Below are 21,639 nucleotides of genomic sequence, written 5' to 3' on the forward strand. Positions count from 1 at the left end.
GAGCAAATATTTCTTGCAGATGTTTTAGATCAGCAGTTAAACCAGTGGTTTTCAATGTTTGTGAATTTCTTGCCATTCTTATTTAAACAAACTATTTGATGGAAGAATTACGTGGTTTTCAAGGTTGCAAGACCCTGAGCACTTACACCGCTCTTCTGAAATCCAACTGTATGCATTTCAGTCCCCTTACAAAACCAATGGGTGCTTCCAAGTGTGGGGTTATCTGCAAAGCATTGGCCTGAAGTGTGCCAGAGCAGCCTGTGCCTGCAAGCTGGTTTTGATAAAGTAAGAACGTTTCCCAAATGTGAACTGAGCAAAGACCTTCATTACTAAAAATATAGCCCCTCTGCTTGGCAAGAGAGCTGCTATGGGGTGAGAGACCTGGCAGCTGGCAGTTAACTGGAGCCGGTCACTGGGGGGGACACTGTGCTCCATGAGGTCCCTGCGTTGGGTGTTGCAGGGGTAGAATGCTGCTAGAAAGAAGCAGGAGATAAAGAGAGCCTTGGGTGGGTTTGGCTAAAGAATGATCAGTTTTTCACAAGAATTCAAAAAAGCTGAGTGATGTTGGGCATGTGCTTACTCAGGCCATGTACAATGTAGGGGGAAGCTGGTTTTTGCATGGCTCTGTTCTTGCCTTGGCTTGTGGGTATTTTCCCTCTTTCCCAAAATGTTACAGTGTTGAGCTGCAGTGAGATCTCCTGTGCGTGTGGAAATGTAGGGTCACAGTACAAGTAAAGGATAATTAGTCTATTCACGCTGGTTGTGAATGTTTTTGAATTTTGGAACTGAGAAATGCTAGTTGTGCTGCAAAGTATCACTAATAACTATAACCTATTATGAATTTAGCTCTTTATGTGTTGAACCTGGAGTTAAATTTGTTGAACTGAAAGCTGAGTTCATCACTCAGAGGAGGACTTAATCTTCCGAGGTGCTGAGTAATGGGCAGAGCTCGTTGCAGTCATTAAGAACTATGATTATTTGTACCTGTGCAAATTGGTCCTATATATGGGTGTCACTGTATGAGTTTAAGAAGCTCACTCGCAGCATCCAAGAACTGTGGCCCTACTGCATGGTTGTACCATTAGCGCTGATGGTAAATTAAGAAGATGCTAATACATTGCAAAGGGTACTTGCAGGTGGCAGCAGCCTGTAAAAAAAAGAAGAGCCCTGAGGGATGCCGGTCCTGCACTGTGAACACCTGCAGCCCGCAGCTTGGCTTCACCAGCAGAGTCAGCACGGAAATTCCTGACCCTGTGCCGCTGGCCATGATGCATCGCCCTTGCGCAGCGCAGCAGCCTCCAGGGTGCTTGGGCACAGAACATGCTTGGGTCTCTCTGCAGAAGCTTCGGGCATTTTTTATTTCTTGCAGTGAAAAGCAGTGAGTTAAAATTGTTTCTAATTCTGCCTCCCCTCCTTCAGAAGAGGGCTTCACGGTCCCTTTCCTGCACAGCTCAGAAATGCTGGAGAGCAGAGGACGTGTCAGCAGCAGTGGCAGCCAGCTATTTTTGCACAGTCTCTGCAGCCTTCCTGCAGTCTCGTAAGAAGTGTGAGTCGTGTCACCAGAACTGCCGAAGCCTCCAGCAGCCAAGGTCACATCTGGAGCAGTGGGTTCGTGAACTGTGCCTGGGATCAGATGGCTTCAAGTTCCTCTGCAGATGGACCTGTCGAGGGAACTCCCAGCTGGATGGTGATCCCACGAGTGCTGGTGGTTGTTGGCAGCCTCCTACCACTTGATGTTTATCTAAGAGAGCGGAAGATGAGTGGTTTTGACGAGGAGTTGCCTCGCATTCTTGCAGGGTTTACTGTCGCATCATCTTCAGGCAGCAGCATGTCTTCCAGCAGAGTCTTAGTTGGAAGCAAGCCCTCATGTCCCATACGAAGATGTGTACCTGAGAGTCCCCCAGGAGTCTGTGTGTGTCCCCCTGGCTTGGGAAAAGTGCCACAATCATAGGATAAGCAAGGATGGCTGGTTTCATAACTTTCTGGAGATAAAAATGAATATATTCTGGTCTCAGGAAAACTGAGCATGATACACTGGTACATTTGACAGTCTCCCTTGCACACATGCAAAACAGAGTGAAAGCATTCTGGGCAGGGATTTCTGGGATCTTTCAATCTTGTTCTTTCAAAGGGAAATATCCCGAACTGTTAGTGCAGAAAGGGGTTTCCTGAAATACATGGAGAATGGTCTTTACTTCCCTGGGTACAGCACACTCTGAATAGGTTGAGTCTTGTCTGCGAGCCATGTGATATTGAGCTTGTCAGGATCCACTTCCAGGTGGCAGCTCATCTCAGAGGTGGGACCAGAGATCTCTTCCCCATTCCTTGGGGGTTAGTCTGGCTCCCGGCACCCCAGCTTTTCTGCTGGGTTGGCATCAGCTTCTCCAGTGGCAGGAGAGGGCTGCAAGCTGCTTGCCATTGTCACGTAACTGATCGCTCTGTGGAAAGGCAGCACAGGTGATGCAGCCTGACTTTTCTTCTCTGATGAACATGTGCAAAACCAGCAGCTGTAAACAGAATGGTGCCACCAGAGTATTCCTGCCTGTGGAGTATTCCTGTCCGCGTGGCTAATTTGGCCTGCGTTGGCAGCGTGGAGATGACTAAGGTGAAATGAGGGGAATCCTGCCCTAAGCATCAGCTCAAGTTCAACCTGGAAAAAACGTGTTGTGCTGCAAATTCTCCATTCTCAGCACCTTTCCATGACAGCACTCAACACCACCACCTTCCTGCTGTTCTCTGGGGAGCTCACTCTGTGCAGGGCATTTCTGTGGTATGTATAGGCTCTTTGCACTTCACCAGCTCTTCATGCACAACTCCTGAATACAACCTTTCCTGTCCATATATAGGAGCAAAATTCATCAGATGTTCATCCAAATCCTTTGCTGTATCCTGTTCTGCATGCTGACAGTGGCAATCTGGGTCTGTCTCAGTCCATTTTGGAAAATAGAAGAAAAAGTAATTTCCCTAGAGCTTTGTCTACACAGAGCCCTCTTTGCATCCTCTTACACTGCCTGCTTGCTCCCTATCACATCATATGCAAACTGCTGTCACTAACAAGACTCTCCACCGCTCAGCACCACCCTGCCTGTTGTCTCTTTTTGATTACAAAGATGTCATATCCTGCCTCTGGATGGTGGCATCTTTTTCTATCCATTCTCCACTCCCCATGTGTTACGTTTTCAAACTGTTCTTCCCTGCTGGAAAGAGCTCTCTGAAAACATCTGCCAATCTTCTTTTTCCTCCTTCGACTCACCTCTGCTGTGAAGTGTCTGCAGAAATGGTGTTTTTCCAAAACATCGAGGCTGCTGTGCCAGGACATTCCAGCACATCGCAGTGCTGTCCTGCTCCATTCCTATGCGATCTCCCTGTGTCCATCTGCTGTGACTTCATATATCCTCGGGGCAGGAACTCTGTAGGGTACAAACTAGTTTTTTATTCTGCTTGCAGTGCCAGCATAGTGGACTTGTAGGCACCATGTTAAGACAAATAACAGGGTTCCTGTCTTGGGAAATTGTCTTTTTTCATGTGTGCAAGGTACTGACCTGCAGCACTGGGGAGCAAAACCTCTGTGTGCAGAAGGGGGGCTGGCAGGGTTGAAGGGGACCCGTTCTGACCTGGGAAGGGAAGGGAAGGGGAGAAGCCAGTCTGGAGTGCAGAGACACGATCCGTGGGAGCTCAGCTGCAGTTACCAGCTTCTTTCTCTTACGACCTACCAGAAAACCGCCACACCATGACAGCTTTTAGCCACTACTGCTTTGGGCTGAATGTTGAACTACAGACTCAAAGTGAAAGCCCTTCAATGTCATCAGCAGACCTTGAGGCTCTCCAGGGACTTCTTTACATATATTTTTTTTTCTTTTTTCTTTCTGTTTAAACACCCTCCCACAAACCTTAGGATCTTCCACCGTTTGCACACACAAACACTGGTGCATTTTTCTCTCCATGGGAAGCTTTCCAAGGAGGGATTATTTCACAGTCCCTTTCAACCCACAGGGGAGGCAGCGGGACCCGTGGCATTTTCCATCAGTGACTTGGGAGCTGGTCACCTCCTCCCACCAGCGCCGCATTCTTTGGAGAGAAATCCAGACTGCCGGTGTGTCTCCATGCTGGCGATTGAGGGACTGCATCCCTGCCTTACTCATTTCCCAGCTGCTTTGCTGCTTGTGTCTCTGATCTCACCCACAAGTGCGGCATAACATCTGGGAACAGACGGACCATCGCGATCCCGCAGCCCTTGCAGGGCCTTGCAGGGGTGGGGAGTGTTGCATCCTTGAAAAGCTGGGGGTCCCTGCTGGAGCAGTGAGACCTGCATTGGCCATTTGTGCTGGATGATGGTCCCGTGAGAACCACTCTGCTACTGGGGCTTATGAAAACATTCGCGTGTCACAGAACTGTTATCTGAGGTTGTAAAACTGAATCTGTAGAAACTGTTTCTAAAACTATCAGGATGTAAGTGAGACTATCTCTGGCTGAAGAATATTTAGGGACTTCTTGAAGAAATTACTTAGGGCATGCACAAATACTGCTTAAGCTACAAAAGAGTCTGCTCTTGGCATAATTGTACTTTTTTATTGTTACTGTAATCATTGTACACCGAAACTTCTGCACAGCAATTACCTAATGCATCAGCTAAAAGCAGATCTGTAAAATAGAGGTGGGTTGTGAGGTTTCTTTTCTTTTCTTTTTTTTTTTTTCTTTTTTAAGTTCAGTTGCAGAAAATTGAATGGGAAAATAGCATTATGAGTTTTCCAGATTTTTGCCTCGATAATTGTGGTATCTAATGTGCGTCAGTTCCAATTTAAAAGATGAGGGTTTTGAACTCTAGGTCCTGCAAGCACAACTTTGGCTCTGCTCACCTCCTCACACATCATCATGGGTAACGAAGGCTCTACCCCTGGTTACCCTTGTGCTGCCCTGTTTCCTTCAATTGCTTTGCATATGTGATCGTAGCTGCCTAAATAGTTGTGCTGATTATGTGTGAGAGCAGGATCCAGCTCCCTCTCTCTGGGCTGTCTTGGTTTTTGCAGCAACAGCAGAGGAGGGAAATGCCAAAGTTTTTTCAGTTGCCAAGTCAGAAATTCTGACTCTGGAGATGCCCTGGGGAGGAGCAGTGACATGGGAAGAGGCACTTTCTGAAGCACTTTTCAACTTGTGGTGAGTGGCCCTGAAAAAACATGGGGTGGCTGAAACTTTGCTGAATACTGCATGGCTGATGGAGGATGGTCCTTAGGGATGCGGGATTTTGTACAGAAGTGGGAATGGTAGTCACCAAACTCCTTTCAGAGTGCCTGGGCTGGAGGAGTGAGCTGCCTAGCTGGCAAGAAGTCAGTCACTTGGGCCATGATTCATTTCCGATACATGGACCCAGTTCACACCATCCACAGCAAGCCCTGGCGCGACCCTGCCTGCCGCCGTGTCTGGGCTATCACACTGGCTTGAGGGCTGGTTGGATTGGGGCCCCTGCTTTGGCTGTAGAAACACTAAAATCATCCTGGTGTTCATAGATTCTGTGGGAGTGATGATTTACTGCCTCTTGCCAGGTGTTTCACCATGCAGGTCCTTCCCACCAGTCAGTCGTTATTAGAGTAGGGCTTAAAATCTGCTCATCCCGCTAGTCCAGATGTGTGCTGGAGGGTTGAGACACTTCGCTCCAGCTCATCTGGAATCTCTTACCTGCTAGAATCACTCTGACATTTGGTAGGACACAATGTTCTTATGTGGTTCTGCTGTGTTTCTGCTGTCCAGTTGGACTGATGGTATCTCAGGCCTCCTTGGGACTAGCCCTCATTTCTTTGCTTGGCCATGACAGGAGACAGGAGGTGCAGGAAACGGGAAATAATTTAATCAGTTCTTACAAATTAGTATGTCTCAGATCCAGTTTGAAGGACGGTTAAGGGCCTGGAATGAGTCTGAGCACACATTTCCTTGAAGCATTTCTCTATCTACCAGAATAAGGTAAAGAATTTCATTAATAATTACAACCCCTAGGTCCTGTAGAGCAGAATGAGGGTTGGTGCGATGGTCTTCTTGTAGGTCATAATCTAAGCTTAAGCCATTAGATCCTCTGGGATGTCAAGATGTCATAATAACCTAAGTGGCTTTGGGTATTTTGTCAGTGGTATTTATATCTGGAAATCAGAAATTCATCAATCATCAATACCCAGTGGTGATAAGGGCAAGAACAGACCAGAAAGTGATACTTACTATTTTTGTTAGTAGTGGTTCTCAGGCTGTCTTCACTCTGCCTTTGTATACGGTTTTGTTATCTTTGGGGAAAAATGGAGCAGGCAGCTGGACCTGCTTTTGTTTACTACATTTCAATATAGCCAGAGGCATTTTGGTTTCCATGCTATAGAAATAAATCTAGTCTACTAGGCTTTTATTTATTGTTGTTACTTATTAAGAGCTTTCACTGGGGAGTTGGACCTCACTTAGGAAAGTGTCAGACTCAGAGAAACCATTCTATTCCATTTTGCCTTCCAGCAGCCAGTGGCTGGCAGAGCCAAGGTGCATCCCTCAGAAGCCTCAGCTGGCAGGAACCTCCCAGGATCCTGCTAGCAAGGAGATGTACTCTGACGTCTTGAGGTCAGCCACAGGTTACACTAGGGAAACACATATTGCAGGAGACTGTGAAGGACTTGGCTGATGATGCCAGACCTATCCGTACTGCCTTCTTGCCTGAAGTCTTTCTGAAGGTCTTGAGACCCCAAAGGGGACCATTTCTCTTGCAAAACCACCCTGCTGCTTCCAAACAGCTCCCTGGCTTCTGCTGGAGCTTCACGTGGGGTTGGAAGTAGGGTTGTCTGGCCTGTCTTGTGTAGACATTTGGAAATTGAGCGTTTGTCTTGAAGAAGTTATTCCATAATGTGCAGGATATCAGGTTCATGTCCAAGGTTCTTTGAAATCAAGGCACTTCCTGTTATTTCAAAGCATAACCAGGCCGCGCTTGGATGGGGCCTGTGTTATTGTTAGTGGCAGGCAGTCTTAGATGTTCAGGTTTATTGTGCCAACAGTTTATGGATGGGTATTCATGTTGCTGGTGAAGAAGTGAGTAAAATTCAATACTCCCTGCAGGGCTCTTGCTGGAGCTGCTGGAAGCCTTCTACACTTGGAGGAGAAGTGTTTGGGTTTCTATTGCTAAGTAACAAAAGGATGGGGATAAAAACAGTTCCTGAACAGCATCCCCCCTCCCATGCCCCCATACACCTCCACCGAGAGCTGAGCATTGCGGCCTCCTCACACCAACTAGAGGGAGACTGCATTCCCCAAGGAGAGCATCTCCAGCATGTAATGGTGGAGGTGAAGGGACTTGAAAGGAAGTTTTCTTTTCTTTCACCCTTCCATTTGTCCTTATGGATTCTTCCTGTGACGCTCCCCAAGTCTATCACTGACTGAGCAGTGGGAATGAAGATGTAGGAGGTTGCTTTAAAAGCATCCTTGCCAAAGCCTTTCAGAAAGTCTTTCAGAAATAAGCTCACACATAAGGAAGCCCCATGAGACAGCAAGAGGAAAACAGATGTGGCAAAGCAGACATCCATCAGTGAATGGGTTTAGCCTGAGCCATTCTTGTGGCTCATTTGTGTAGCAGAATTAGTCCTTCCTATTCCGTCTGTGCACTTCTGAATAGTAGCATGATCAGCATTACTAACATTGGCTGATAGTAAAGGAAAGATGGAAGTAACCGGTGACCCCTGTATTACATTGCACCCTTCTTTGAGAGAAAGGAGTAGCATCTCCGTTGTTTGCAGGGAGTTTTTGAAATTTGCTCGAGTGAGTTAGCTGCACCAGAAAATGCCTCTTCTTCACCTTGTGAAATGCTTTACAAGTTTTACTCAAATAAGAATGGCTGAAAATTCCTTTCTCTCACTTGGAGTACTCAGGGGGTTAAGTAGGTGGCTTGGCCAAACAGTAAGGAAACACAAGATCCCTTGAAGAGGGGACATGCCACCAGCACCAAGGGTGCTCACAGGGGAAGTGGCTTCAGGTTGCCGATGCTGTTAAAATACCAGGTTCTGTAGCTCTGACTGTAGCTCATGGCTTGTCCACTCTAATGAATACAGAAAGCCTTTTAATTGCCCACTTGAGTGATTAGAAATGTTCATAATAAAATGCATTTATTGATGTCAAAAAATAATGAAAATTTGGAAATGTCATATCACATATCTTCCAAAGCTTGTCAACATTAAAACTAAAATTTTAAAGATGGTCATCTAAGTTGTAGTCAGACCTATAAGGCTAATGGTTAAGAGGACAAACTTATATGTGGTATTTCCTGTTTTCTAATTAATGGAATTTGTAACTCTACGTGCAAATATATTTTATTTTATTCTATGATTTAGTTATACAATTTTTTCTTTAATAATATATACTGAAATTAGAAATAGTGCATAAGGCATGGAGTCAAGACACTTAAGTCCTGAAGCAGGGTTGGTGTGCAGATGTGATAACAGAGCTTAACATCTCCTAGACTTGTCTAAAGTGTGAAATGAAACCCAGTACAGAAATGCCTAAAGTCTGGTGTGATGGAATCAGTTCGGTTCGGGGTAGGGCTGATGGCCTCACCTGCACAAAGCTTCAGCAGCCCTGGCCAGTCCCTCGCTTCTGCCGGGGGGTGCTCGTTCAGGATGCTTCCCCCCACCAGCCTGGATGCGGTGATCTCTGGCATCATCTGCTCACTGAAAGCTCGGAACCTGGGTCTGAAGGACAATCGATGAGCCAGTTGGGTCTGTTCAATTCTTTTAACTGCTGAGTGTTTCTTGTTATTACTGAGGTTGTCTTTGCCATTTATTTGGTCTGTTCATGTCGCAGCTTGTAGCTCTGCAGCAATGTTGGCAAGTGGCTCATTTCAAGTACGTGAAATAAGCTCAGGAACCTTGACTTGACAGTGGATGTTGTTGATCTCGGTCTCAGTTTCTTTGCTGCTTCTTGTCCCTCTTAGTGAAGAGTAAAGAGGTTTTCAAATGCACCATTCAGTGCTGCACCCCCCCTTTCCCACCACAGAGGAGGAACGGGACATGGGAGAGCTGGGCTGGGAGCGCCTCACTCCAGAGCAGTAGCAGAACAATGCAGTTAAATTTCCCTTGTGTGGTGTTTGTCTTAATTACTGTTTTTCGTTATGTGCAGAAATGTCATTTTTTTTAACACAACAGTGTTTTAGTCTAAAAACGTGCATCATGGCTTCTTTTTTTTTTTTTTTTTTTTTTTTTTTTTAAACAAAGAAAGAACCAACCTCATTAGGTATCATCTTTCTAAGTCTCACCACAAAAGCAATTAGCATTCAGGCTGAATATAAAATATTTTTTCTATGTTAAAGACCATACGGAATTGGCTGCTACACTACAGATTTATTGTAAAAGCCAGTAGATGGCTCTTTTTTTTTTTTTTTCCTGTTTGCCTACCAGTAATTCCATTGACCGTGAATGGGACAGTGCAATTTGTAGGTCAGTGATCTCTGCAAGCAAAGGAATTACTTGCAGAAGATTAAGCAATAATTGGATGAAACAATGTAAATATAATTTTGGACAGAATACTAGAAAAAATTTCCAACCCAGCCTTCTGTTAAGTGTCAGTCGAGTTTGTTTCTCAAGTGAAATGATGAAATTCCACTTTTTAATAATTTAAAACTAAGCGATGTAGCAATGGAGAGCATACAGAGGCAGCAGTGATTTTTTTTTATACCTGTCTCAAAGACACGGAGGTGTGTTCCTTTGAGGTATAAGTTGTAAATGGGATATTTATGCATTTCTAATAGGCTGGAGAGCAAGAAGGCTTGTATCAGAGGTGGTGACAGAAAAGAAAACGCATTTCTGTAACATAGTCACTGGAGTCAATGGTTACTCACCCTGTCCCATGGCAGGAATATTAAGCTTGTTTCACCTTGACTTGTGTTAGGTAACGGGGGCCAGTCTGATAACAGCGCTCCCCTGTGCTGCATCTTAATGACATGGCGTCTGGCAAAAACTAGACCTGGGTCAAAAATGGAGCAAGCAGAGCACCGTGAACCCCTCAGGATGGACAGGCACCACGCAGAGAGCTCAAGGAGGAGACAGCCATGTCTGGGAGACAAGCGGCTTTAGGAAGAAATACTCAAAAATAAAATCTTCTGGACCAGCCCATGCATCAGGCCTAGAGGTGCTGAGCATCCTCTGTATCACCCAGTTGGACTAGGAGGGGATTGAAAGCCAGAGAAAATTCATCCACAAATGGAATAAACTCTGAATCACAGGGAAGTGTCACTCCCGAAAGCAGATTTTTTTGGCCAGAAAATGTCTATTGAGAGACTTCATTGACTGTTACACCACGGATCTACTTAATTCTGTAGTGTGTGCATTTCTGCCATTGATAAATGGACTAATTAGAGATGAAGTATTGGTAGTATTTACCCATGTAATTAATAACTGGCTCAAATCAAGATTGCCATAAGGAGTGGACATCACTTTCAAAGGGACTGGATTTATGCTGGACTACTGAAAACTATGCTTCCCAGATGAAAAAGTCGGTAAATGTAAAAAATACTAGTAGCATCAACCCTTCAGTAAATGGTGTAGAAAAAAATCTACTTGGAATAAATGTGGGGGCAGATATAACGTGATGGTACCCAACCTGAATGATGAGGAGTCATGTGTACCCTGAAAGTGTGCTTTTGTCAAAAAGGGGAGGTTCTTTATGCAGGCACACAGAAAAGGATTAACTAAATGCATTTATGTTTATGCATCTCAGAAACCAAATCCTCATGACGGTAATTTCTCAGAATGTCTGTAACTGTGTTAAGATAAAATCTAGAGTATATTAGTAGCAGCTTCAAAATAGAGCTTGATCCCCCCTATAGACCCTGGAGCTAATGACCATACAGCAAGAGTAGTGGGCAGAGTATTTTGATGTAGGCACTTGCTTCTTAGAGTGGATATTTCTGTTCCACAGCCTCAGTGCAGTTTGAAATAATTCTTGAGTTTTAACTGATCTCAATCCAAAAGAGTTTCTTCAAGAATTTGATGATCTGTTGAGGACTAACAAGTGTTACAGACCCTAACATGCCTCCAAAAATACAGGTACTGAAGGGAGTGCAGTCAGTACTGAGAAACAAAGCACTGGATTAAGGCCGTTAAACACAGCCCTTCCTCCTTGACATGGCAAGCAACAGAAGGCCAGGACGGCAACCTATATTAAACCAGCAATGGCATCCAGACTTGTTCATAGCACTTAGAAAAATAGTTGCAGAAAGAGCTGTTTTGGGAACAAGAAGTATCTGTGTCAGACGAGAATCAGTCAGACAGAGTCATTAATGTCAGATTCTCTGGAAATTGTTTAATCAGTTCTGATGGGGGTGAAGAAGGAAGAAATGGGATTGAGACAGGTCATCTATGGGGATTTCCATGCTAGACTTTCTCTATGAATATTTTATGAATCAGCTGTATGAGTTTGTGGTGGTTGTTTTTGTTGGTTTTGTGGTGGTTTTTTTGTTGTTGTTGGGGTTTTTTGTTGTTTGGTTTTTGGGGTTTTTTTTTTGTTTTTTTTTTTTTTTTTTTAATCCAGTATTTTATTCTATTTGTATGTGATCTTCAAAAGGGAAAGGTGGTGCTGGAGCAGTGCCCTGGGAACAGTGTGCATGTGTATCCATGTGGACTTTTGTGTCGTGACCCAACCTGTTTGGCTGGTGCTGGGAAAAAAAAGCCCAGCCTTGCATTAGCAGTCATACAGCATTAATTTATTCTAACAGCGTAGAGGGAAATCTTCAGAAATGGACATGTAGAGGTGGAAGGCAGACATGATGCTTTGTGATGCTGCCATCGTGGCCCTGTCATTGCAAAACACTGCAGCAGCTAATGACTTTCTTTTTTCCTCCCTGTTTTATGCCACTGTAGTGGTGGGATGAGGTGTGTAGATTGCACGTGCTCTGCAGCAACTGTTTGACTTTTGCTTGGCATCTTCTGAGGACAGGGACACATGGCCCAATTGTTAAACAGAAGTGAGAGACTGTGGAAGTTTTTGCATTACTCCTCTGCTCTTGCAATTGGATTTAATGGAAGGGAAGCCCAGAAGGGACTAATTAGCCTGTGCACACAATCAATGTAATTCCACATTTCTTCATGCTTAGGTGGCTAAAGCTGGCCACCTGGCAGGGACGATACACACACTTTTCACTGAAATACTTTCACCTTGCAGTGAATGTACTTTCATTTTTTCAGTCTCATTTCATCTCTAATTGCATTTTAGTAATCAAGCCCAGGTTTTCAGCTTGTATAAAGCAGTGTAGTACTATTTATATTGATTTTTTTTCTGAAATAGATGTGTTTTTATAGCCATTCGCAACAGCAATTAAATGATTAAAGTGTAGAGAGGATGAAGTTGTGTAACAGCAGATAGAGCCATAATGAGTATAACCATAATTTTATTTCTAATAGACTAGAAGAGGTCTGATGCCACAACCCAAAGCTGAATCAAGCTTTCACTCAAGCATAACATTTAGAGAAGTAACATAAAACTGCACTGCTTTTGCAGTTTTATTTCCATGTACAACATTTGCTGGTATTGTGCTTGCTCTCTGTTGGATTAATTTAATTGAAGGAAGTCCTGTGGTCTGTTTTGGACATACCACGCTGCTGGAGGGCCAGCTTCAGGATCAGGGATCAGCTACAGCTGTCAGTGGAGCAGTCCTCCCACCACAGACCAGCTCGCACAGTCCCAAATGCTCTTCTCCCTGTAGCCCACAACACTTCTTCAATCAAAATAGGCTCTACAGGCAAAAGGATTTGCTTTTGCTGATGGAGAAATGCCATTAAAAGTCATTCTCTGGCCTGTGTTTTTATGCTAGTACAAGCTTCTTGTGTGGATTTGGGTTGTTTATGCATATTTTCTGTATTGCTCTCACTCTGGCTGTTTGTCTACCTCTGGAGATGCTCTGTGTGTTTTACAGAGGTGTCAGCATTTGTGTCAGCTCTACCAGTGAATTTACAGCAAGAAGCTGTGTCCAGTGAAAGGTGCTTTAAAGGCTGAACATGCAGGAGGTGTTATACTGCTTAAATTCATGCCACGGCTTTGTGCAGGGTAAATATACTTGAAGACATTGGACATCTTTTTTTTCGTATGTAGCTTAAATTTTCCACTTTTTGGTTTTACTCTGTGGTTCTTGGGATAACTGTCAATATTAAATGTCTCTTCATCCTGACTATGACGTACATCTTTCCAGACCATTAGCCTCCCTGGACATTTTACTGCCTGTGGTTCAATATGATGTTTAAATTGCTCACTTTTGGTACACTTTCCTCTCAAATTCATCTTTGCACCCATCTCCTTCACCAGAGATGCTGTTTCCCTTCCATTTGTTCCGGTTTGCTAGCATCATTCAGACTTCAAAACCCAAAAACCTGGACACAGTGTCCTAGATGTGATCACATCAAGAGAAGTTTCCTTTGACTTGATGTTTCTACATTGACCTCCCCACGTCCTGGTGGTCTGGCTGCCTTGTCACAGGGCAGTGCTATAGGAAGCAACTCCTGTGGCTTTTTTCAATTATATATGGGCTCTGCCAGTGTTCATGTTTTGTTGGAAGCCTGGAGAATCACTGATCTGCTTTTGGACAGTGCCTTGACTACCCATGGTGCTAGCATCACTTCTGAAGCAGCTGGCTTGTCCCATGCAGCCCCAGTGCCACTGAGGTCGTGCTGACAGAGCTGTGATCGCAAGGAGCACACTGTGGGGATACACCCACTTTATTGCTTCCCATTCAAAGAAATGTGGAAAATTGCCTTAGGTAAAATCTGAGCTGTGAAGACCCACCAAGGATATTATAAAAAGCAGAAAGAGTAACTTAGGCCTGAGCTGTCCTGTGTGATCTTTTTCTTTTGCAGTGCCACAAAATTCCTTTTCCTCCTATCTAGGCTTAGATTCCCGCAGAGAGAAAAATGAGCAGGATGCATTTATTCCTGAAGTTGCCTTTAGAGTCTTTTGCCGAATTGATGTCCATTTTGCAGCTGTGGTGATCGGCATTGCTGGCAAGCCAAGGGGACATCTTGCTCAGTGGGACACCCACGCTGCCAAGGAGTACAGGTTTCCATGCTGGCATACATGCTGTCAGGTGCTTTATGTGTGCTAGTGACTGTACGAGTAATGACTGTACGAGTAGTGACTGTACGAGTAGTGCTCCTGTCCCCCGGGAAGTGCCTCACCCCGTGGCACCCAGCACGCAGGGGGTTTACATGCAAGAAAGCTGGTGGGTCTTTGATCATCCCTCTTTTTACCTAAACAGACTGGATGATCATAAGCAACATCTTCCTCGTTGAGGTGCTGCTCTTTGGTGAGGCTAGAGATGTTCCTGTGCAAAATGATTTAAAGGGTTTCTTTGAAAAAGTATGATCTGTTATTGATAGGACTTGATGCAGAAATAACAATATTCAGTGCTCAGAGTGTCATGGAATCGTTTGAGTTGGAAAAACCTTTGAGATCATCAAATCCAACCGTTAACACAACACTCTCGAGCCCACCACTAAATTATGTCCCCAAGTGCCACATCTATGTGTTTTTTCAGCACCCCCGGGGACGGTGACCCCCCCAGCTCCCTGGGCAGCCTGTGCCAGTGCCTGGCCGCCCCCTCGGTGAAGAAATGTTTCCCAACACCCGATCTGACCCCCCCGACGCAGCCTGAGCCCGTTTCCCCTTGTCCTGTCGCTTGTCGGCTGGGAGGAGACCGACCCCCCCCTGCCTACACCCTCCTGTCCGGGAGCTGTAGGGAGCGATCAGGGCCCCCCCGTGCCCCCTCCTCTCCAGGCCGACCCCCCCAGCCCCCTGCCCGGCTCTGGACACGCTCCAGCCCCTCTGCGTCCCTCTGCCCGTGCGGGGCCCAGCGCTGAGCCCAGGGGCGCGGGGCGGCCGCAGCAGCGCCGAGCACGGGGGGGGGGGGGGTACACGGACACACGGGCACTGCCCTGGTCCTGCTGGCCACACCATTGCTGGTGCAAGTCAGGAGGTGCATGTTTGAGATTCTGTGAATTCCATTTACTGGAGGGATGATTGGTTTTCCTGGTAGAGATGAGATTTTGGCAGGAGATAAAATGAGAGTATTTATCACTTGCTCCTTCTGAACTCCTAAATGATATGTACACTTAAATAAGCTGTTAAGCTCCTTTAAGAGGGGCATATTATAATTTATCTTTGCAAATTTCTACTCCAAACAGAAAGTTCCTATATTACTAGCCAAAAATTAAGCAGTTAGTAACTAAAAGACAATCTAACTGCTACTGGGTAATAATGTTTTATTAATTCTGTGTTAACATATTTGTTGGGGGAATATTTAGGATGAGAAGCTTGAGCCACATTAGCACTCATAAGACCAAAAAAATCCTGGATATGTTCAAAATCTTTGAGTTGTGCCTCTAAAACATTAAAAGCCCAGTGCATCAAATGAAGCGTTCCAAATTTTTTAAAAACGAGTCAAGCCAGCATTTTTCCCCCAAAATGGAAAAATTTCTTCACCAAAAGGGTTGTCAAGCACTGGCACAGGCTGCCCAGGGAAGGCAAGGAGTCACCATCCCTGGGGGTGTTTAAAAGTGGCACTTGGAGACATGGGCTGGTGGTGGGCTCGGCAGTGCTGGGGTAACGGTTGGCCTCAATCATCTCAAAGGTCTTTTCCAACCTAAATGATTCCGTGATTCTATAAACAAACTTGAAATGGTCGCAGAAGCTTGGGGAGAAGTTGTGCTGGTTTTCATGTATTTCTTGTTGCTCCTTGTGTGGAAGAGACATAGGCAAAGCCGCAGGGTTTCCGATCAGACACCAAGCACCTGCGGTCAGTGCGTCTGTCATGGTGTCTCCCCACTTCCCCCTTCCACCCTGCAGCCCCAAGCAGCCATGGACCTGAGATGTGTGAGGGAGTCCTGAAAGGGAGCCGTGCTGGTAATATTTAATCATCCGCTATCAGCGATCAGAGGGAAGATTTGTGATAGGGCACATCCATCCAGCTCCTCTGCATCAGCAAAGAGCCCCGTGCACTGGAGGCACTGCAGCACGTGGGGGTGGGGGCAGCGGCTGCCAGGCGCTCGTCCCATGCCAGCAGTATGTGTTGCTGATTAACAGATGTAATACCCCTCGGCCTCTGTGAGGTTCCCCACTAGTACAAGCCAGCTACTTGTCTTTGGATCAATCCCCATTTGTTACCTGAATCGGAGCCCACTCAAAATGAGGGTCCTGTTGCTCCAGGCACTGTGCTGTGCCTGCGGCGGAGATGGTCCGGCCCCGAGCCTGCGGCGGAGATGGTCCGGCCCCGACGTCTTACCAAGCAGAAGGCCCCGGGGTTTGCTGCCTGTGAGCTGGTCATCTAGCATAGTGTAATTCTTCCAATGTTAAATCTTATTTTAGCTGCTGATACCTAATTCAGGGGCAGAATGATGTTCACAGAAACACCTTCACAGCAGGCCTCTTTGCATATGTCCAGTTAGGGTGGTGGGATCACATTCAGCTCAGGCTCTTCTGCAGCTTCACTGGAGACTGGCAAGTGCTGTTTGCAAAAGATCCAATACTTCAGGCAAGGAGGAGGGAATTTCTGTGCCAGGTCCTCCCATACCCATACCCAGCTCTTTCTCTGTCTTGCAATGTCATTCTTTGGAATTTTTTTGTTTGTCTTGGTGCAATATCCCTGTCTGGTAAATGGGGATGCTAGAAGGTTTTATGATGATTTTAGAAAGCTGGAAATGACATTGTCTGGTCTGAATTTTGTAAAGAGATCCTTCTGTTTGTTCTGCTGCAGCTTGGCTTGAGTTAAGGGAGATTTCATACTGTCTGGCCCTTAGGACACACCTCTGCATGTGGTGGTCCTCAACGTCAGCTGCAGCCTTGCAGGGTCTCCCACCCCCTGTTTCCCTAAGGTCTGCAGCGGGCGACGTGAAGGACTTACACTGCACATGCTGTTTCAGAGCGGGGATTCAGGTGTCACCGTGGAAGAAGTGGTCTAATCATCTAGTAGGGAGCTGTGAGAAAGGCAACAAACTTACTAGTGATAGTGACATTATAGTAGTTACGCATTTATCAGCAGTCTGGCAAATTTTGCGGGTGGCATAAAACATAAATTAGATTAGTTAATGCCAGGGCAGACTGTCAGGAACTTCTGAAAGATTTAGCCAGGCCAGATGAGTGGTCATCCTGATGACAGATCAAATGTGCCATCACTAAATCCAGAAGACTTACACCGAAGGCAACAACCGGAGCTACTCAGTTCACTTGACTTTGAACTAAATGCAGCAGCTCAGGAAAGGGTTCAGATATCTGATTTCTGTTACTGTGCACCAGAAATCCAAAAAGCAAACAAGTGAGTTTAACAAATGTGAAAACCAGTTGAGGAAATACTTGTTCAGTTGCTGCAAAACTAACCAGAGATGTTCTTTACCATAATATATTGTCAGGCTCCAGATTCTGGAAATTCATAAAATCAGGCTGCCTCCATGTGACTGGCAGAGAATGTAAGTGCAGCTGCTGCGGTGAGGCTGTGACCAACAAGGTCACGTCAAAAGAGACTTTGCAGGGCAAGGAAAACTCCAGGGGGTTGGAGAAAGCAGGAGAGAAGGGGTGATTCAGTCCGACTGTGTCTCAGTGAAGCAATAAGTCCCCCAGAAACCTGCTCTCCCTTCCTGCCTGTGAACCACCAAACTTCCTTCCCCCTCCTCTCTCCAAGGTTTTATTGTGTGGTTTTCAGCCACAGGAAGATTTTGGATGTGCTCACAGCACTGAGAGGGAAAAAAAAAAAAAAAAAAAAAAAAAAAAAAAGAAGTGTCTGTGGCTAAAAAGGATAGCCAGGTATTTGTACCAGCAGACATTAAGAACTAAGCCTGCTAAAGCCTGCAAAGGAATAAATGCTTCATGGATTTAGGTTTCAACTAGGTGTAAGGGAAAGAGCAGAGACAAAGCTTTCTCAAGGTTCATGTTTTCCCATTGCTGCGTTCCCTGTGGCTCCTGACAGCAGTGCCTGGTTTGGGGCCGTACAGCCGAACCTGGCGCTGCCTGCGGGTCCTCTCATGCTGCCATGGCTGCGCCAGCTCCTCTGGTTCTGAAAAGCATTTGTGGTGGTTGCGTGATATTCAACACAGGCATTTGCTAGCAAACCCCAGCAAATAACCTTTCAAAAAAGCATCAAATAACTGAATTTGTATCTTTTTGTGTGTTTGTTTGAAAGAACTATTTCCTGAATTAGTCTCCAAGCTTGTAATGACCAGTTAGCTCCCTGGGTTTCAGATCATCTCGGTGTTAGATGGGAGCTGTGAGTCTGTAGGAGGTGTAAGTTGCTAACTACAGGGTTATGAATTCCACAGTGCTCTGGCAGAGAAGCCCAGATTTGCTGACACAAACTCCAACTGTGGATATTAGAGGGATCTGGTTACAGCAAACATTATGGAGCAGGAAGATCCTTTGTCTTCACATGAAGTGAGCTGTCACTGATTTGTCTTTCTGAGGCAAATCATATGAGCCTATTGGATCCACAGAGAAACCAGTGTCATACAGAAGTAATTACCTCCATAAACATACTATAGCCTTCAGTGTAGACAGATGGCATTTGCAGCAGCCTTCTCTATGTTATGGAAGTGTCACCTCCCTTGCTTTCTTCTTGTTTGTTTTGGTATTTAAGTTACCTTTCTTTTTCTCTTTCTCTCCCCTCCCTGTGTGTTTCACACACAATCTCAGGGAGCTGTAGAAAAATATCTGTGTTGAAGGATGGCTCAGTCTCACAAAGCGTCAGATAAACTGCAATGTCTAATTTCAGATCAAATCACGTGTCCCTTTTTATCCAGGAAAAGCCAGCCCCGATAGTTTTAATGAGGCTGAAGGAACTGTTGGACACAAAGAACTTGCTTAGAGATTTCCATGTGAGAGTGTATTTGTGGGTAGTGCAAGTACGAGGCTGATAAAGGAGCAATTTCAGTTTTTAAACGGCAAGGTGATTACCAGCACAATGACAGAAAGAAAGGAGGGCAAGAAGGAAGCTTCAAATATAAATTTGAACAGAAGGAGAGGAATCAGGATTTCTGACCTCCCTTTGCTCCTTTTGTGGCTTTAGCGTTAAGTCACTGACTGAGGAAGGGACACTGGCCATCCCTAACCATTAGTTCTGTGTGCCCTGGTGTCTGCAGGGCTAGATGGGGAGAGCTGGACTCGCCTGGGGGGAGGCTGGCCATCAGTGTGTGCTCTCCAGCTCAGGCCCCTCTGGCCAAATAGTGAGAACCTCGTGATGAAAGGGTTTTGGTATAGGGGTTTTGCTGGGGTGGAGGTGGGGGGAAGGCGCAGGGTAGATGGCATTGCTGTGGCTTCGGTTACAAGAGGCAGAATAGAGTATCTGGGCTACCAGCTGACCCTGGTTATGGTCTGGAGAACTGCTGATACTGAAAGACAGAAGTGGAAGCTGTTCCCCCCACGTGTAGCCATGCACACCAAGACCTGGGTTTGCTGGTGCTGCTACTGGTATTTCAGGCTAGACTGGGGCTATCAAGACACCCGTTTTCCCTCTCTTCTCTAGCCTATGTCTGAACCTGCGTGGGAGATCTGTGACCTCATCACCTTAGCGCATGGGCAGCTCATCATCTTTTAAGCATCTGTTCACATGTCTCCTATGAAGCAGAGAAGTGGCTCAGCCTGCCTGTTACAGAAAAGACCTTGAGGCAGAGAGGCCGGGACTTGGCAGAGAGGAGGGGTTTAGCCCAGAACTCCCACCTACCAGGTGGCACCCAGGCAGACCATTCTGAACATCGCGTGTAGTAGGTCCCCCAAACACTCACGTGGAACTGAAATTCCCTGTATGCTTCCTAAGTGAAAGAAACAGTATGGGGTTAAGGGCATGTGCATTCTGCCTGGGAGGGGGTAGATCAAGGGGGTCGTGCAGTGACCTACCTGCTTTTAAATCCACACTTGGGGGTAACGGGGATGTATTTTCTTGGATGCATCCTGTACAGGCCGTGCCATTATCCTAGCACTTCAGGGCTGGATTCATGTCCTTTTTGTCTATTTTACTCAGTTTTAATTTATTTTTTTTTTTTTACATTATAAATACTTATTTTTTTAGAATTTACTATATCTTCACTTACTTAAGTGCTCAAGCTATTCCTAGTGCTGCTGTTTGTATCCAGTTTCTCTTCAGGCTGGCTGCTGTTTTCTCAACATTCTGGTTTGGAAAAGGCTTTATTGGGAAGATGTGACTGATGGTGTTGTGTCTTCGGATCCCCTATTAAGATGCTTGGATGTTTGGAGATTTCTAAAGACCAGAGATAATTCATACTGGATAGAAAAATGACTTGCAAAAAGTACCACACTTCAAAAATTTGGCCTCTTAAAAATCTGAGGGGACCAATTTCGTGGTACCTTATTCTTCTTGTGCTGCAAGTACAGGAAATTGCAGACTCCATTTACTAAATGGCAGGAGGCTAAATGATTTGTCTCAGTCTTAGAATTATTTTTCAAACCCCCATGACATAGCCTTCCCTATGCACTAATGCAGGGACAGAAAATAAATGAATACACAGTGTGAAGGAAGGATGACCAATCTCATTCTCTTGGGTAAACCTAAGTCAGGTATTGAACCACGTATTAAAAAGCCTGATGTCTGTGGTGCTTACATTTAGTACTAGCACAACATAGTTTTAAAAATTGGTATTTTCTTCTCTTTGTGTCCATTCTGGGTGTCTCATTCTAGCAGGAGTCTGTGCAGGGACCACAGCTTGCAGTGTGGCATCACAGCCTTCTCAGATGGCTCTCGCTGTTGCCCCAGTGGGGGAAAAGGCTGTGCTGCAGGAGGCTCAGGGTGTATTTTCTCAATACTTTGCATAGTGCGGTGACAGACTGTGCATATTTTGAAACACAGTATAAGCTGAGAGAGATGGTTCAGGCAACCAGGCTGGACTGTGACATATCTTATTCGGACTATTCTGAGTGCATTGGTTGGTGTTTGAGGATGGGGAAAATCAGGACATTTGGGTGGCTTTGTGACTTGTCTCAGACTTTGGGCTATTTGTCTGTACGAAGAAGCAGATGCAGGACACGAGGACAAACCCAGACAAGGAAGCAGGCATCTAGGCAAAAGCTTTGGAAGATATTTTGAATTTAGCCTAATTACCCAGAGCTAGCAAATGGTAAATGAGGCTGGTGGTGTCAATAACATGCTGAATTAATCCAGGAAAGTTGTGACTACTTTTGAGGTGGGAATCTTCTTTTTTTTTTTTTTTTTTTTTTTTTTTTTTTTTTATCATGACACCTGTTGCTCATAGGTACAAATCAAACGAAGAGTATGTGTATGTGCGAGGCCGTGGAAGAGGGAAGTATGTATGTGAGGAGTGTGGAATTCGCTGCAAGAAACCCAGCATGCTGAAGAAACACATTCGCACGCACACAGACGTCAGGCCATATGTCTGCAAGTACTGTAACTTTGCTTTTAAAACCAAAGGTAAGAGACAGACAGCTCCTAGCTCCTCTGCTTAGTATTTGACTTACAAGCCTACTTGGGGGCACTGGCGAAGGGGAAGGGAAAGCCTTCCCAGGGTCTGGAAAATCCCAGGAGTCAGAGGGAGGGGGATGAGGGAGTCTTAAATTGGCTGAAATGTTCCAAAGAGGACCAGTCATGCGTTAAGTTGATGTGTGTTGTGGTGGAGAGCACTGGCTGCATGTGCCAGTCTG

The 21,639-nt window shown here is 45.5% G+C and overlaps 1 protein-coding gene across 1 annotated transcript in view; it reads left to right on the plus strand.

Annotated features, from left to right (window-relative positions):
• Positions 1 to 21,639, plus strand: part of HIVEP3 (HIVEP zinc finger 3) — a 70,810-nt gene that overhangs the window by 26,754 nt on the left and 22,417 nt on the right. Inside the window, exon 4 of the mRNA XM_040588376.1 lies at positions 21,234 to 21,409. Within this exon, the coding sequence (XP_040444310.1) occupies positions 21,234 to 21,409 (176 nt within the window). The remainder of the gene's footprint in view (positions 1 to 21,233; positions 21,410 to 21,639) is intronic.

This window comes from Falco naumanni, chromosome 3, assembly GCF_017639655.2.
Source record: "Falco naumanni isolate bFalNau1 chromosome 3, bFalNau1.pat, whole genome shotgun sequence".
In the NCBI taxonomy this organism is placed as follows: Eukaryota; Metazoa; Chordata; class Aves; order Falconiformes; family Falconidae; genus Falco; species Falco naumanni.